We start from the raw sequence: 16,356 nt of genomic DNA, 5'->3' as shown, positions 1-16,356 counted from the left end.
TCGGTCTCATGGCCTCGGTATCAGCTGTACTCCAGCTAGGATTGTTGCACATGCGTCCTCTCCAGCGCTGGCTCAAGAGCCGTGTCCCCACTCACGCGTGGCGCTTGGGCCACTTTTTGATCAGAGCGAATCACGGCTGTATAAAAGCCCTGACGACCTGGAAAGCAACTGGTATCAAACCGGCGTGAGTCTGGGCGTGAGTACGCGGAGAAAAATGATCAAGACAGATGCCTCCAAAATAGGATGGGGGGCCCTTTACGAGGGCAGGCCTGTCTCCGGGTTTTGGTCAAACCCAGAAAAGCGCCTACACATAAACTGTCTGGAAATGAATGCGGTCGCCTTGGCTCTCAGAGCCCTGCTTCCGTACCTAAAAAACGAACACGTCCTGGTCTGAACGGACAACATGACGGTAGTTTCGTATATAAATCGCCAAGGTGGACTCAGGTCGAGCTCCCTGCACTCTATGGCCAGGGAGCTCATCCTATGGTCACAACACCACCTGCGCTCGCTAAGGGCAGCGCACGTGCCAGGTGTCCTGAACCAAGGAGCGGACATGCTATCCAGAGACAAGGTTCTCCCAGGAGAATGGTCTCTCCACCCTCTGACGGTTCAGTGGTTATGGCAAACCTTTGGCGAGGCAGAGGTCGACCTCTTCGCCTCCAAGGAAAACGCACACTGCCCTCTCTTCTTCTCAAAATGCACGGACGCGCTCGCCCAAGTTTGGCCGAGCCGCCCCTTGTATGCTTTTCCCCGATCGCGATGCTACCTCAGGTCATCAGTCGGATCAGGGAGGTGAAATGTGCAGTGCTCCTGGTAGCCCCACTCTGGAAAAACCAGACGTGGTTTCCAGAACTGATACAGATGATGCAATCTGCCCCATGGCCGATTCCGCTGAGGCAAGACCTCCTCGGACAGGCCAGTGGGATGATTCTTCATCCCCGCCCGATCTGTGGGCCCTCCATGCATGGCCCCTCAACGGGTTCCGAGAACCTCCCCAGTGGAGTTTTGAGAACCATTACTGAGGCGCGAGCGCCCTCTACGAGGCGCTTGTATGCCCGAAAGTGGAAAGTGTTCAGTGACTGGTGTGATACCAAGAGTTTGAACCCCAAAACGTCGCGAGATACCAAGTGTACTCGCCTTTTGCAGGAGCTGCTGGAGGCGGGCCGCACACCCTCCAGGCTCAAAGTCTATGTGGCTGCCATAGCGGCGTCACACAATCCTGATAAAGGACATTCATTAGGGAAAAACGATCTGATCGTTCGTTTCCTAAGAGGCGCTAGGAGGATGAACCCTCCTCGCCCACCTTTGGTGCCGATCTGGGACCTGGCCACGGTCCTGGACGCACTCAAGGGTGCCCCGTTCGAACCTCTCCGAACCGTGCACCTTAAGCAGCTCTCGCTCAAAACCGCGCTCTTGCTGGCGCTCGCTTCAGTTAAAAGAGTGGGCGACCTGCACGCGCTGTCATCAAGCGCTGCTTGCCTGGAATTTGGACCTAACAACTGCAGAGTTGTCCTTAGGCCAAAGCACGGGTATATTCCTAAAGTGCTCTCTACACCCTTCAGAGCACAGGTGATATCTCTGGCAGCGCTATCGTCCCCAGCAGACGAAGGCGATGCAAATTTACTCTGCCCGGTCAGGGCGCTCAGAGTATATTTGGAACGTTCTGCCCTGTTCAGACAGACGGAACAATTATTCGTATGCTTTTGTGGCCGAACTAAGGGTCTCGCTGTCTCAAAGCAAAGAATATCGCGCTGGATAGTGGATGCTAGAGCGCTGGCTTATGAAGCCAAGGGCCTTCAATGCCCCTTAGGCATCAGAGCTCACTCTACGAGGAGCATGGCCTCCTCGTGGGCGTGGTCGAGTGGGATACCCATTGAAGATATTTGTGCGGCGGCAGGCTGGGCCTCGCCTTCGACATTTATCAGGTTTTATAACCTACAGGTCCCCTCATTGCATTCCAACATTCTATCAGCCTGACTATAGAATGGAATAGAGTGTGTGTATGCTGGGCATCACCTCCTCCCTTATAAGGTCCGTCTCTGACCGACTTAGAGGATTTATAATGCGTACCAGTACATGAAAAGCTCAGTACATAAGATGTGTGCTTGTGTTTGTACAAAGAGCGCCCCGCCTTGGGCAAGGACGCTCTGTAATATCCCAGTATATAGCTCGCCGTTGGCCGGCTCGGGGAATAATCACTTTGCTTTAAAGCTCAGGCACCTGCCTCTGGTTTTATAGAGCGAAGTCAGCACGCACAATGTTTTACATGGTGTTCACATAGCGTAAGCTACTTACGCAATAGGAGAGACCTCTCGATAGGGAACGACTCGGTTACTAGCGTAACCTCGGTTCCCTGAGAGGAGGGAACGAGTATTGCGTAAGCTGCCGTGCTTGTGCTTGGTCAGTTCGCTTCAGTCGATTGAACCTAAAGGAACTCGCATGACGGGGTGCCCATAATATAGCCTGCCTATGCTAATTTCGGCAGGCTCTGAGCGTGCGAACGCGAGGCGTGCGCCCATTGGTCGCGCGTTCAGAGTCGCCCCGTCATTGGTTCGAGCAGTTGCCGCGGCACAGCCAATGACCGAGCTGCCTCGCTCATCGCTGTCTGCTGTGCAGCTGCAATGCATTTTACATAAAGACTTCAATATTTCTCGAGAAACTGAGTTTTCCCATAGCGTAAGCTACTTACGCAATACTCGTTCCCTCCTCTCAGGGAACCGAGGTTACGCTAGTAACCGAGTCGATTCCATCCACTTTTCGTGTTATTTTGTTATCGTCAAAGTGAAAATCCGTAAAACAAATTTGCAAAATATGCCGTCTTCTGCCAGTTTCCATTCAAATGACCTTTTATTGATAAAAATGGTGTGCGTGATTACGTCATGCTTAAAGAAACACTTTGTCGCATAAGTTTGGGTTTATCGCAAAAGAAGGAATGTGCGTATATCGCTAATTGTGTAGGCCTACCTTTCACCTCCCAGATGTCCTTAATTTTTTTTCCTCTGAAGTTTTGGTAAAATGGGGAGAGTAGCCTATTGAGACAATTAATTTGTTTACTTTCATTTTAATTTCACAAATAAATTCAATCAGAAGACAGAATTGCAGTCAAAAGGGAGCTGAACAGCTCTTCTGATACGACGGTAATGTTGGTCCTGATGTTGCGTCTATCGCAGGTTGTCACCATTTCCGACCCGAAAGCGAATCGTCATGGCCCTGTTCAAGCTGGCAACCTGCACTAATAGTTGGTACAAGGACCATCCATCGATGTGTATGCTATGTGCACACCTATTGAAGAAAGATTATGCGGTGTAATATCAGGTTTTACATATGATACCTTCCTGATATTCAATTGGCTATTTTGAACAGCTATTTTGAAATCATCTAATCTAAAGCATCGCCATCACAACTGCATTATGTCCCACATATTTGTCTAGCAACTTTTTATGAACAACTGAACTTGAGTGTCATTTAAAATTTATTTTAGCGTCATAATGCAATTTTGAAAAATATGTTGTCGACACTTTTTTCCCCCATCAGCTTTATTTCGATGCGCTAAAACTTTTTCACAAAAAACCCTTGGATGGAAATGTAGTGAGCAGAAGGTGTTCAAACGCTTCTCTCTCTCTCTCTCTCTCTCTCTCCCTCTCCCCCTCCCTCCTGCCGCAGTAACATCACTCTGAAAGGGTGAAATATTAACGCAGAACAGAGATTGGGGGGATGGGTCAGGGGAGATGTAGCAAAGGTTTATATGCCACATATGGTGATTTTAATGTTTAAATGGAAGTGAACCATAGTGCCAGTCATGCATAGTCAATACCATATGTAATTCAATAAATTGTTTATTTTGTTTGTCTCACACACCCTCTTGCACTTGAATTCTTTGAGAAATGTGGATTATTTGTGGCTTATAGCCAAGCATGCAGCACTTAAAACTGACCTTTATGTCCATGTGTTCAAGCTCAAAAACAATTCCCAGCATTTAGGTGACACTGTTTCAATATCCACTGCGACAGAACTCGTGAATGTTTCCATTCAAGGGTTTTTGGGCTCTGATGGTCTTATCACTGAAATAGAACATTTAACACATATGTCTCTAAAGTTTGTTGTTTAAGAGCAATCTTGTTGCATTTCATTTATACATGTAGAACTTAATTAAAGTGCATTCAATGTATACATTTTGTCAGTTTTTGTGTTCCCAATAGGAGCCGGACCAATGATTTTGGCGTTGTAAGTGCCATGCTCTTCCAGCTGAGCTGTAGAATTCTATGGCATTAAACATGCTGTAAACATTAAACATGAAGTAAACTGTGTGTAGTAAACTTAGCAAAGATAAACTGTATACTGTTGCACTGTGATTTGTACAACAATATGTTTATTTGTATAGTAATTTATCTATTTCCCATTTGACAGGCAATAAGATCTGTGTGATGCATTCTAGCTAAAACGGTGATGTGTGTTTTACATGTATCTTTCCTTGCTAAAGATGTAAGAATTCAATAGGCTCCTATTCCAGAAGAATTATGGTAACTCCTATGCAGTGAATGAGAGAGAGAGAGAGAGAGAGAGACAGACAGTGCTGCAAACCCACTTCTACACTCCTTGTTTTCTCTCATCAGCTGATGAAGGCACTTAGTGCATTCCCTCTGCATCTCTTCCTCTGAGGGAATGCATTAACACATTTATGTCAAATAATTTTTTTGTGCATTATTGATTGGAACCTGATGTTCTGCAGGAGTGCCTGGAATGAAATCTGGGAATGTGTATTTACATTAGTCATATAGAACCTCTGAATGTGTGTTTAACTACCTAGTTTCTGCAACCTCCACCTCATTGTCTGGTTGTGACTGTCTGGAATCCTCATCCAAAGAAGAGAAACCCTGAGGTGCTGATGGACCAGGAGGTTCTGCTGGATCTGGACTACAGTGGCGAGACTCATGTTTCAGACAGTTATGGAAGCCTGCAAAATGGGGGATTCATCCCTCCTAGATATGTGAGTATACAGCCCTGTGTTTTGAATTTTGTGTGCTGTTCCTTTACATGTGAGCATCTTTAAAAATACACGTGAATTTGCCAGATAATTGTGCAGTTTTTCGGCGTAATTTCCCCAGTGTAAAACCATCCACTCGTTGCAGATCTGCTCAGATGTGCTAAAATGGCTGTCTAATTAGTGTAGACACTAGAGTATATAGACTATTAGACGCACTTACAGTGTCTCCCACAATCCATTTTATACCTTTGCTGATCAAGCAATTTGCTGGTTTTTAATGTCACATAAAAAAAATCTGAATAATATAATACAAATAAAAAACAGGAGGTATTATTTGAATATCTTGTAACATATGTTTTGTTTAATAATCTAAAAAATGTGCTTTATGTGGTGACATCAAAATGATCTAGTTTAATTCAAGAGCAAATTATTATTTACCGTAATCTGACTGACTCAACCTGAGAACGAGTGTTGGGAAAGTAATTAAAAAACCATATTCCGCTTCAAATAACTAATTACTTCTATAAAATGGTATTTGATTACTTTACTGATTACATCATTAGAAAAGTAATCACATTGATTACTTTTAACTTGCTTTCTAATATGTTTTCCACTCAACAAATTCAAAACGATGTCTAATTTTCTCTTTTGCTCTCAAAGAACCATCTAGCTTTCATAGAAGTGCAAGCAAATATATGAATTCATGTTTTAAATGTACACCGATCAGCCACAACATTAAAACCACCTGCCTAATATTGTGCAGGTCCCCCTCATGCTGCCAAAAAAGCACCAACCCGCATCTCAGAATGCTATTCTGAGATGCTATTGTTCTCACCACAACTGTACAGAGCGGTTATCTGAGTTACTGTAAACTTTGTCAGTTCGACCCAGTCTGGCCATTCTCTGTTGAATCTCTCATCAACAAGGCATTTCCATCACAGAACTGCCCCTCACTGGATGTTTTTGGTTTTTGCCACCATTTTGAGTAAATTCTAGACTGTTGTGTGTGAAAATCCCAGGAGATCAGCAGTTACAGAAATACTCAAACCAGCCCATCTGGCACCAACAAACATGCCATGGTCCAAATCACTGAGATCACATTTTCCCCATTCTGATGGTTGATGTGAACTTTAACTGCTATTCTGAGATGCAGGAGAGGCACTGTTTTAGTGGCACGAGGGGGACCTACACAATATTAGGCAGGTCGTTTTAATGTTGTGGCTGATTGGTGTATTATACAAAAATTATATATTTTTAGATATGTTTACCCCAAGTTTTACACTTAAAAGTAATTACTTGAATTGAATATCAGTACCTGCATTTAAAATGCAATGCATTACTCTAAATTTTTTTTTGTTTAAAAGTAATTATATTAAAGTAACTAATATTTTGTAATCAGATTACAAGCAACTCTACTGACAACATTTGGTAACACCAACACAAGTAATTTTTAATGGTTTCACTTTTTATGCAGTGCATAGTTTACAACAATGTGGTATGATTCTCCTAATCGCATAATTATATTTTAAATGTGATATTATCCTATTATTTTAGTTGATCGCTGCAGCTAATGATGCCGATGATGACCCCATCTATATTCACTGTGAGAGAACAGCAAGCCCTCCTTCACGACCCCCAGGCAACTACTTCAGAGATGGCCATACCAAAATAGGTGATGGTTTAATGAAAGGGCTATAAATAAAGTACTGTGCAAAAGTTTTAGGCACTAGTGAAAAATGTAGCATAGTGAGGATGTCTTCAAAAATAATGACATAAATAGTTTTCATTTATCACTTAATGTCATAAAAAGTCCAGTAAACATAAAAAAGCTAAATCAATATTCGGCGTGACCACCTATGCCTTTAAAACAGCACCAATTCTCCTAGGTACACATGGACACAGTATTTCTTGGTTGTTGGCTGATAGGATGTTCCAATCTTCTTGAAGAATTCACCACAGTTCTTCTATCTATTTAGTCTCAATTGCTTCTGTCTCTTTCTCTAATCTCAGACTGATACGATGTTCAGTGGGGGGCTTTGTGGGGGCCATGACATCTGTTGGAGGCTTACCTGTTCTTCTATTCTAATCGTTTCTATTGGCAAAATTAATATTTGGGAGTCTAACGTTTATATTTCCTATTGGCACACTAAAGCTGAAGATATGAATAACCATCTTAAGACAAATGCTTTTGTGAAACATCTTATGAGCCTATTTAGCCTATAAGACTTTTGCACAGTGCTGTGTAATGAAATAAAAAAAGGAATATAACAGAAAGACCAATTTCAAGCAAAACATTTCACAAAAAGAATTTTAAGTTCAAAATATCAAACAACAAATGTATTGCTCAAAATTAAGACAAAACGTATTTGGACACTTTCTGGTTTTCAAAGTTTTAGTGGAACATATCCATTGGTGATATTATGAACTACAGCTGTGGTTACTTTATTAGGAAACATGTGTGAACTTGAGGGCCTAACTTCAGAATTACCTTGTCAGCAGTTTGTTAAATGTAATTGCAAAAATGGCTCAGAAATATGAAATTGGCTCTGAGAAAAGCTCTAGCATCATTTGTTTACAAATACCAAATGGTTGTATGATATTTTGTTATCTATGTAATGAAACTCACTTTTTTAAAGTGTGATTCAAGTGTCCAAAAGAGCCTAATATACACTTTAGGGCCATTCTATGTTATTATATTAAAAACGACTCGACTCCTGTCTCAGATTTTGTGCTGGTGTGGGAGGTGAAAGTACGACGCAAACGTCGAAGTCAGGGACAATCACATAGAGAGTCAACAGAGGTGGAAGATAAAGCAGCACATGATGAGAACAGGTCAGAGAGAAGAAAAGCTCAGCTGGCCCAATGGAGGGACAAATTCATCCAGAACCTACAGAGTGCTGGACTGTTCATGGAGAAGGTTTGGCTAATTTCCTCAACCGAATGCTATTTCTGATACTTGCCGCTTTGTTACAAGTTAATGTTCTAATAAAAGGTCTAATGGTCTTCACTTTATTATCAGGAGGAATCATCCAGTACAAAGAAGACTATACACTATTTGAAGCTTAGTGCCCCATGGGATGTGTTGGTTTACTATGCTGAGGAGTTGTGTCTTAGGGCACCTTTGCAGGTCAGTGCTATTCTAAAAAAGAATTCTTAGAATTGTAATCTTTTAGAGTCTTTGACCCCAAATGGTGCACATAATGTGTACTTGCAGACTTGCACAATACCTGTGAAGTCCACGAGACTGTAGGGTGTCTCATTTGCCATTTTATTCTGTCTTAGAATGGTATTTTGGACAGATAGCAAATGTATAGGGCTTAGAATAACACTGGAAACTGTATTGAAACAAGTGGTGAATTGTAAGCTCTGAAATAACTTGGATTTATATGTCAACAGGCTCAGCCGAATCCAGACTTCAACACTTCAGCTCGAGTTCTTCAGAAGCTCCGGGTCCCAAACATCATGACAGACTCTGTTCCCAACCGTCCTGTTGACTACTACACGTGTGCCTTTCGCAAGTCCAAGATGGAAAAGTTAGATTCTTAACTTGCTTATTTGCACAGATTCAAATTGCATTTTTGAGAACGAATACTTGATTGAGGTTATTGATTTGCCTTGATTTCCTTGTTTTTTTAGGTTTCTGGGATTTGATGACCGTGATAATTACTTCACCAGCACACAAAGACATCGAATTGTGAGTGAGCAATGAACATTAAATGAGGAAAAGCAGAATAGGACATCATTTAAGAAGTTTAGGTTATTGAGTTGTTAGTAATATCTGTGATCGTGTAATAAATTGTTAGTACATGTGTAATAAGGTGTATTACATTGTCATTACCTTGTATTATGTTGTTAACACCTGTACTCATCACAGGTGTATGATATCTTAGCAAGGACTGTATATGGTAGGCGAAAGCATGCTGAGGTTGGAGTCGCACGTTTGCTGAATGAGGGGGCTTTCACAGGTGCATTCCCTCTACACGAGGTTAGGCACAGGACACCACATACAACAATCCATTGCAAACCTATGTGTCTTTTTGGATGCATTGCTTGATACAATTTCACCTTTTTGTTTACCTCTAAGGGTCCCTTTGAGCACCCTTTTCAAGACATCCAGCCAGATAAGTTGAATAAGAGGCAAGTGCTGTACCACTATTGGGCCAGCTGGTTAAAATGGTATAAGTACCAACCTCTCGATCACATCCGTGAATACTTTGGAGAGAAGATTGCACTTTACTTTGCATGGTTGGGTTAGTAGGCACGATATATTTTTATTTTGTTTGTGTGGTGACATTGCAAAAGTAATTAATCAGTTAGTGAATATAGATGGCGTGAAATTACTGGCAATTTTATTGCATAGAAGTTTCATATGAAAACATTTACTTTAATGCATTTTGCAGACATTTTGCAAGTGACTGATTCAGGTGCATTCAGGATATAAATGTTATCAGAATGTGCGTTCCTTGTGAGTCAAACTCATGATCTTGGCATTACAAGGGTCATGCTCTACCAGTTGAGCTACAGGAATGCTTAAACAAGATCAAAGTGTCACAGTTTATCCAGTTCGTCTTTTTATTTCGTTCACAGGGTTTTACACAGCTTGGCTTCTACCAGCTGCATTGGTTGGTATGTGTGTCTTTGTGTCGGGTATTATGAGAATGGGATCCAATACCCCAGCGTAAGTGTCTTGCATGTTATCGATTAATGGTGTTTCATCTGCTATATGTAAATTCTTGCAATTTCACATTGCTCACATTTATAGATCCTCTAAGCTATTCTGTTGCTGTGAGAAAAACAAATGTCATATCAGTGTGCCTTATGACTTGAATTTGTTTCTATAGCAACTATTGTACATCTACATGAAGGACTCATTGTGATTGGTTCAAAATATTTGCTGCAATTTTCACCTCAAAAAAGAAACAAAATTATGAGTGAAGAGAGAGCGAGTGAGTGAGAGAGAATGCAAACAGAGACTAAATTAGAAGCACTAAATCTGTATCTTTATGCTTAGTGAGATAATGATTTGTGCAGTCTCCCTATTTGGTCTATTGATCTTTACAAAAAAATAAATTATTAATTCTGTTAACCACACTCTTGCTGCACTCTTATCAGATTAACCTAACATTATTTCTGCTTAAACCATGGAGCCTCCAAAACATCACAATGCCCTCTGAAAAAAAAAAAGATTGTTTAAAACACAGGCTTTATGCTTGCTATCCACAATATCTTTTATTTATTTGTATTTTTTTAAGCTCTAACATCATTGCATTTGTCCATTTACCTTCTATAGGAAGGAAATCTGTGAGAGTAGAGGACTCTATCTAATGTGTCCTCTGTGTGAAACCTGTAAACCCTGGAATATGTCCGACATCTGTCCCATGGCCAAGGTAATCTGCTTCTTTGACTTTCGGTTTTGTTTATCTGGGTAATGTTGAACACTATTGTTGCATTTAATAATATAATAACACAGTTTATGATTCTCCAGCAGCAATGTTTATGCAGTTAACACATTACACTGACTTAATTCTGTAAAATATACAATATATACCAGTTAATTTGTCTTTTTAGTTTTGGAATTTAAAGTACACAGTAAAAATTAAAAGATACATTAAGCAAAATGTGGGGTTCCTTAGATTACAACACTAGCACCCTTTGCAGAATCTCTTGGTACCCTTTGAAAGTGCCTCAATCATCTTATTGAATACTCAAGGAACTTCAATATAATATATTTCATATAATGGGCCTCAAACGCTTTTCTTTAACATGAGGTTGCTCTGTGTAGCGATGAGTTCTTGCGGGAACTTTTGGGTTCCCTCAAAGAACTGCCTAAAGGTTCTCCAAAAGGTTCTGCCAGTGTGGAAATCCAAGGAACACCAAATGGTTCCTTAAGGACCTTGTCATTTTTGTCAGGTTACCAATACTTATAAAAAAAAAAACAGGGATTCTTACTGGCCTTTCTTCTTTAGGTGGGTTATCTGTTTGATCATCCCGGCACAGTCTTCTTCAGTGTTTTCATGTCGTTGTGGGCGGTCACGTTCCTTGAGTACTGGAAACGCAAGAATGCCACACTAGCTCACCACTGGGACTGCTTGGATTTCCATGAAGAGGAGGTTCAATGTGCATTCTTTATTTATAACTCATGGTTTAGTATTGAATTTTGGTGATCTACAATCAGAAATGATGAAAAGTACTTTCTTATGGTAATGATTCAGGAACCACCACGTCCTGAGTTTGCTGCCATGGCTTCTGCGATGGAGGAGAACCCAGTGACCGGGGTGAAGGAGCCCTACTTCCCTGAAAAAGCCCGGATTTCACGTATGCTGACCGGGTCTATGGTGATCATTATTATGGTGAGACCCTTAGGACATGTTGGAGGCTTACTAGAGGGATAGTCTGTTAGGAGGTATGTAAAGTGTCATAATTTGTGGTGCTTGCAAATACTTAGGGCTAGGTTTTTTTTTTTAATCCCCTAACCATAAGTATTAAACTCTGTAAGACAATAAAATGTGTGAAAAAATCCCTAAGACTTGCAGTACATCGAAGGAGGAACTCAAGCCATATATAGAGGCCAGAATATCATATTCTATGTTTCCATCCAAATTGCAAATTTAATTTATGCAAGAAATCATAATATCACAAAAACAGTGTGCGAATAAAACGTATCGGTTACCTAACGTAACCTCGGTTCTCTCTAGATGAGGGAACGAGTATTGCGTAAGCTAGCTTACGCTACGGGAAAGATTAATCTTTTCTGAGATATTGAAGCCAAAAAATTATCCTTAATTTTTGTATCCATTGTCAACGCAGTGCGGCAGCTGCAGACCTTGAGCGGGCTAGCTAGCGAGCTCATAGGTTGCTCTGCGGCAACTGCTGCAGCCTATAGACGAGCTTGGGCGAACTCGCATCCAATGAGAGGCGTCCGCGCGCTCACTGCATCAAAGCCCGCCAAAATGGGCGTGACTTGAGTGCATATAAGCGTAGTTCCTAGGGTGGAACCCTGGTTTTCATTGACTGAAGCGAAAAGTCGCTCGTGGCGCGATCACGGCCGGCTACGCAATACTCGTTCCCTCATCTAGAGAGAACCGAGGTTACGTTAGGTAACCGATACGTTCTCTTACGAGAGGTTCTCTCGTATTGGGAGAGAATTAAGGGGATTAAGGGGGGACCCGGGGGAGCCCTTATGAGTGGGGAAATAATATTTGGCCGGCAAGAATGCGGGTCATTGATTGTGTAATACATAAGCACATAGTGGGAAGGGAACGACAGAGCGGCGGTGCCGGTCTGTGTGGAATGTGTCCCATCAGTGCAGCTCACCAGGGGAGCTGTAGCGTATTAAACCGCTAGTAGTTTTGCCTGCAGAGCGGGCACTTCCATATTGTAAAATCTGACAATGGTGGAGGGGGAAGTCCATCCCGCTGCCACACATATGTCGTGAATGGAAATCCCGCTGGACCATGCCCACGAGGATGCCATGCCTCTAGTGGAGTGAGCCCTAATGCCCAACGGGCATGGCAGGTCTTTTGACGCGTATGCAGCAGCAATAGCGTCCACTATCCATCTAGATAGTGTCTGTTTCGAGGCGGCGAGACCTTTGGTGCGCCCTCGAACGAAACGAAAAGCTGCTCAGAGCGTCTGAAAGCGGCGGAGCGCGCAGTATACAATCTCAGTGCTCTGACCGGGCAAAGGAGATTTGCGTCGCGTTCAGCTATCGGATGCTGGCAGCGCCGATAGGGAAATGACCTGTGCTCTGAAAGGAGTACCGATCACCTTGGGAACATAGCCGTGTCTAGGCTTTAAAATGACCTTGGAGTCACTTGGTCCAAACTCAAGACACGCAGCGCTGACAGACAGCGCGTGAAGGTCTCCCACACGTTTGACTGATGACAGGGCAGTCAGAAAAACGGTTTTGAGTGAAAGGTATTTCAAATCCACGGATTGAAGTGGTTCGAAAGGGGGCTTTCATAGTTTCGAGAACTATAGAAAGATCCCAGATAGGAACCGATGGGGAGCGCGGGGTTCATCCTTCTAGCTCCCCTGAGGAAGCGGATGACCAGCTCGTTTTTACCCCATGACTGGCCGTGCAGGGGTTCAGCGAACGCCGCAACGGCCGCCACATACACTTTGAGCATGGATGGGGATCTGCCCTTATCCAGCAGCTCTTGTAGAAATACGAGCAGCGACGACACCCCACATGTCTGCGGGTCCAGGTCTCTGTCGGTGCACCATTTTGAGAACACAGACCATTTTGACGCATAGAGTCTTCTCGTGGAAGGGGCTCTAACGTGTATGATGGTGTTTATTACTCCTTCTGGCAGAGCGACGGGTAGTCGTTGATCACCCACGCATGCAGCGCCCAGCGCTCTGGGTGGGGATGCCAGATCGTGACGCGAGCTTGAGAGAGGAGATCTGCTCTCACTGGGATGGGCCACGGCGCTGTCAGTGACAGCTGCGTAAGCTCTGGGAACCATGTCTGATTCTCCCAACGCGGGGCTATGAGGAGCACCGAGTGGCCGCTTCCCTGATCCTCTGCATTACCTGTGGCAATAGCGAGGCGGGAGGGAAGGCGTAAAGCGGGCGTCTGGGCCAGTCCTGGGCCAGCGGCGTCCTCGCTTCGAGAAAAATATTGGGCAGTGAGAGTTCTCTTTGGACGCAAAGAGGTCTATCTCTGCTCTGCCGAATAGGTGCCATAACGTCTGGACTGTTTGAGCGTGCATGGACCATTCCCCTGGGGGAATATTGTCTCTGGACAGTCTGTCTGGGCCGTCGTTCAGGTGGCCTGGCACATGCGTCGCCCTCAGCGAGCGCAGGTGGCACTGGGACCAACTCAGTATGCGTTTAGGTCAGATGGAATAGGTTCCTGGATCTGACACCGCCCTGACGGTTTAGGTAGGATACCACAGATCTGTTGTCCGAACGGACCAGGGCGTGGTGACCCTGAATGACCGGGAGAAAGCGCGCGGCGCATACTCGACCGCTATCATTTCCAGACAATTTATGTGAAGGAGCTTTTCCTGAACTGACCATAGGCCGAAAACCGGAGAGCCCTCGCAGACCGCGCCCCAACCCGTGATGGGCGCGTCTGTCGAGATGACTTTTCGGCGAGATACAGCTCCCATTGTCACTCCCGCTGATACCATTCGGCCAGGGCTGCAGAGCTGAAATACAGGTCTGAGTCACCTTGATGGGCTGGCGGCCTGTGGCCCAAGCCCGGCGAGACGCGCGGTGTTTAGCCAATGCTGAAGCGAGCGATGTACAGTAAACCCAGCTGAAGTACTGCTGCGGCTGAGGCCATGTAATCTAGCACTCTCTGGAATTTCTTCAGAGGCGTGAGGCTGTTCATCTGAAAAGATGTGGCTAGTCGCTGAACACGGCGCGCGCGCTGTGTAGATAAGCGAGCCGTCATTGCCACGGAGTCTAGTTCTTTTCCAAGGAAGGAAATTGTCTGACTGGGCTGTAGTGAGCTCTTGGTCCAATTGACTGCAAGACCCAAACTGTTCAGATGGCTGAGGAGAACTGCTCTGTGAGACAGAAGCTCCATATGTGACTGTGCCATAAATCAGCCAGTCGTCCAAATAGTTCAAAATTCGCAAACCCTGACCCCGCAGGGGTGCGAGCGCCGCATCCATGCACTTCGTGAAAGTACGGGGTGCTAAGGACAGGCCGAACGGAAGGACGGTGTATTGATAAACCTGGCCGTCGAAGGCGAATCTCAAGAATGGCCTGTGACAGGGATTTATCTGAATCTGAAAGTATGCATCTTTCAGATCGAGAGAAATAAACCAGTCCCCCTGGCGCACATGCGCGAGGAGTTTCCTGATTGTAAGCATTTTGAATGGTCTTTTTGCAAGCACCTTGTTCAAAACCCTGAGATCTAATATGGGTCTGAGGCCGCCGTCTTTCTTGGGAACAAGAAAATAACGGCTGTAAAGCCCCGACTCGCTCAGAGAGGGTGGCACTTTCTCTATGGCCCTTTTGCACAGAAGGCTTGCTATTTCTGAACGAAGCATGCACGCTGCTTCCGTGTTCACAGTGGTTTTGAGCCGTGCTCTGAAGTGAGGAGGGCGGCGATCGAACTGTAGCAAATAGCCCTGTTGTATTGTGCTTAACACCCACTTGGATATCCCTGGAATAGCTTCCCACGCTTTGAAGCATAACGCTAGAGGGTGAATGGCCAATTCGCTCTGATTGCCGCACACAGAGCGCTGAACAAAATGTGTGAGCGCGTTTAGTGTGTTTATGCATGATTGCTCGCAGACAGCATGAACAGGCTGTTTTGTGAGTGACTTCCCGATTGGAATGAATGGGGAAAGAGTCACATCTGTTATGTGATGCGCAAGCATAGTCATGGGCACGGGACTTACACACAGAGGAATGTTTGCTGGCCGTGTAACAGAGCAGGCAGAGAATGGGTGCGCGCACGTATTTGTGGGCGCATTTATTGACTCTGACACTCGAGCGGTTCGTAACCGCTTTATGAGAGCGTGCTCTGATAGGGGCACGGGATGAGTTATGCTTGTGTGTAGGGGTGAACACTGGGTTGTGGGCACATTTTCTACACATAAGACATGTTTGCTCTTAAAAGATTTATTTGGGTCGCCGTGAAAACGGCGTTTGAGTGCAGGCAAGCGGGCAGTGTCACCAGCTTGTTGGCTGCTAAATTCACCACTGCAGTAGCCTGAGAGAAGGGGACTGACAGGGGGCGAAGCTTTGACGGTGGTCCGGCCGCGGCGGGACTGAGCCGTCGTTTGTTCAACACAGTTAGGAAGACTTCGGCTGCTCGGGTTTCAGCGTTACCTTAGATCGAGGCCCGCGGGGCGGCGGTCTGCGGCGGCTGTCTGAGCGCGATCGAGGGCAGCCGCCCCGTCGACGCTGAGAAGTCTGAGTTTGTTGAACTGGGTGCTGTGAAGAGGCTCGTGCAGGAGGCTGATCACGTGAGTGGCCTGCAGAGGAGCTAGCGCGACGAGGCAGGAAGAGGTTCATGGCTTGGGTGGCTTTCTGGACTTCTGAGAAGCGGTCAACAATGCCACTCACCGCGGAGCCGAAGAGACCGGTCGGAGAGAGCGGTGCGTTGAGGAACGTGGAGCGCTCTGCTTCTCCCATGTCGGCTAGTGTTAGCCACAAGTGTCTCTCGGTCACAGTCAGCGAGGCCATGCACTTCCCTAGAGCTTGGGCTGCAGCTTTGGTAGCCGAAGGGCGAGGTCTGTCGCGCCGTAGATCAGTAACAGCCTCTGGGTGCCTGCCTTTCTCATCCCACTCCCGAAGAAGGTCTGCTTGTAGGATCTGTAAAGCGGCCATTGAGTGCAGAGCAGATGCGGCTTGGCCGGCGGCGGAATAGGCGCGGCGAACATAGGCGGAAGTCACTCTGCAGGCCT

At 44.9% G+C, this 16,356-nt stretch overlaps 1 protein-coding gene across 3 annotated transcripts in view; it reads left to right on the top strand.

The window, feature by feature from the left end:
* Positions 1 to 16,356, top strand: part of ano11 (anoctamin 11) — a 43,106-nt gene that overhangs the window by 7,510 nt on the left and 19,240 nt on the right. For 2 of the 3 annotated variants that reach the window (XM_052105655.1, XM_052105656.1), the window contains exons 1-12: positions 4,624 to 4,987; positions 6,539 to 6,656; positions 7,708 to 7,901; positions 8,004 to 8,111; positions 8,381 to 8,517; positions 8,621 to 8,678; positions 8,859 to 8,969; positions 9,069 to 9,234; positions 9,572 to 9,662; positions 10,275 to 10,371; positions 10,951 to 11,094; positions 11,197 to 11,334. In XM_052105655.1, the coding sequence (XP_051961615.1) occupies positions 4,886 to 4,987; positions 6,539 to 6,656; positions 7,708 to 7,901; positions 8,004 to 8,111; positions 8,381 to 8,517; positions 8,621 to 8,678; positions 8,859 to 8,969; positions 9,069 to 9,234; positions 9,572 to 9,662; positions 10,275 to 10,371; positions 10,951 to 11,094; positions 11,197 to 11,334 (1,464 nt within the window). In that variant the 5' untranslated portion in view covers positions 4,624 to 4,885. Of the gene's footprint in view, positions 1 to 4,623; positions 4,988 to 6,538; positions 6,657 to 7,707; positions 7,902 to 8,003; positions 8,112 to 8,380; positions 8,518 to 8,620; positions 8,679 to 8,858; positions 8,970 to 9,068; positions 9,235 to 9,571; positions 9,663 to 10,274; positions 10,372 to 10,950; positions 11,095 to 11,196; positions 11,335 to 16,356 lie in introns of those variants that run through there. The other variant, XM_052105654.1, reaches the window with a different exon arrangement.

Source organism: Xyrauchen texanus, chromosome 35 (genome assembly GCF_025860055.1).
Source record: "Xyrauchen texanus isolate HMW12.3.18 chromosome 35, RBS_HiC_50CHRs, whole genome shotgun sequence".
Taxonomy (NCBI): Eukaryota; Metazoa; Chordata; class Actinopteri; order Cypriniformes; family Catostomidae; genus Xyrauchen; species Xyrauchen texanus.
This window is presented reverse-complemented; position numbering and strand designations above follow the sequence as displayed.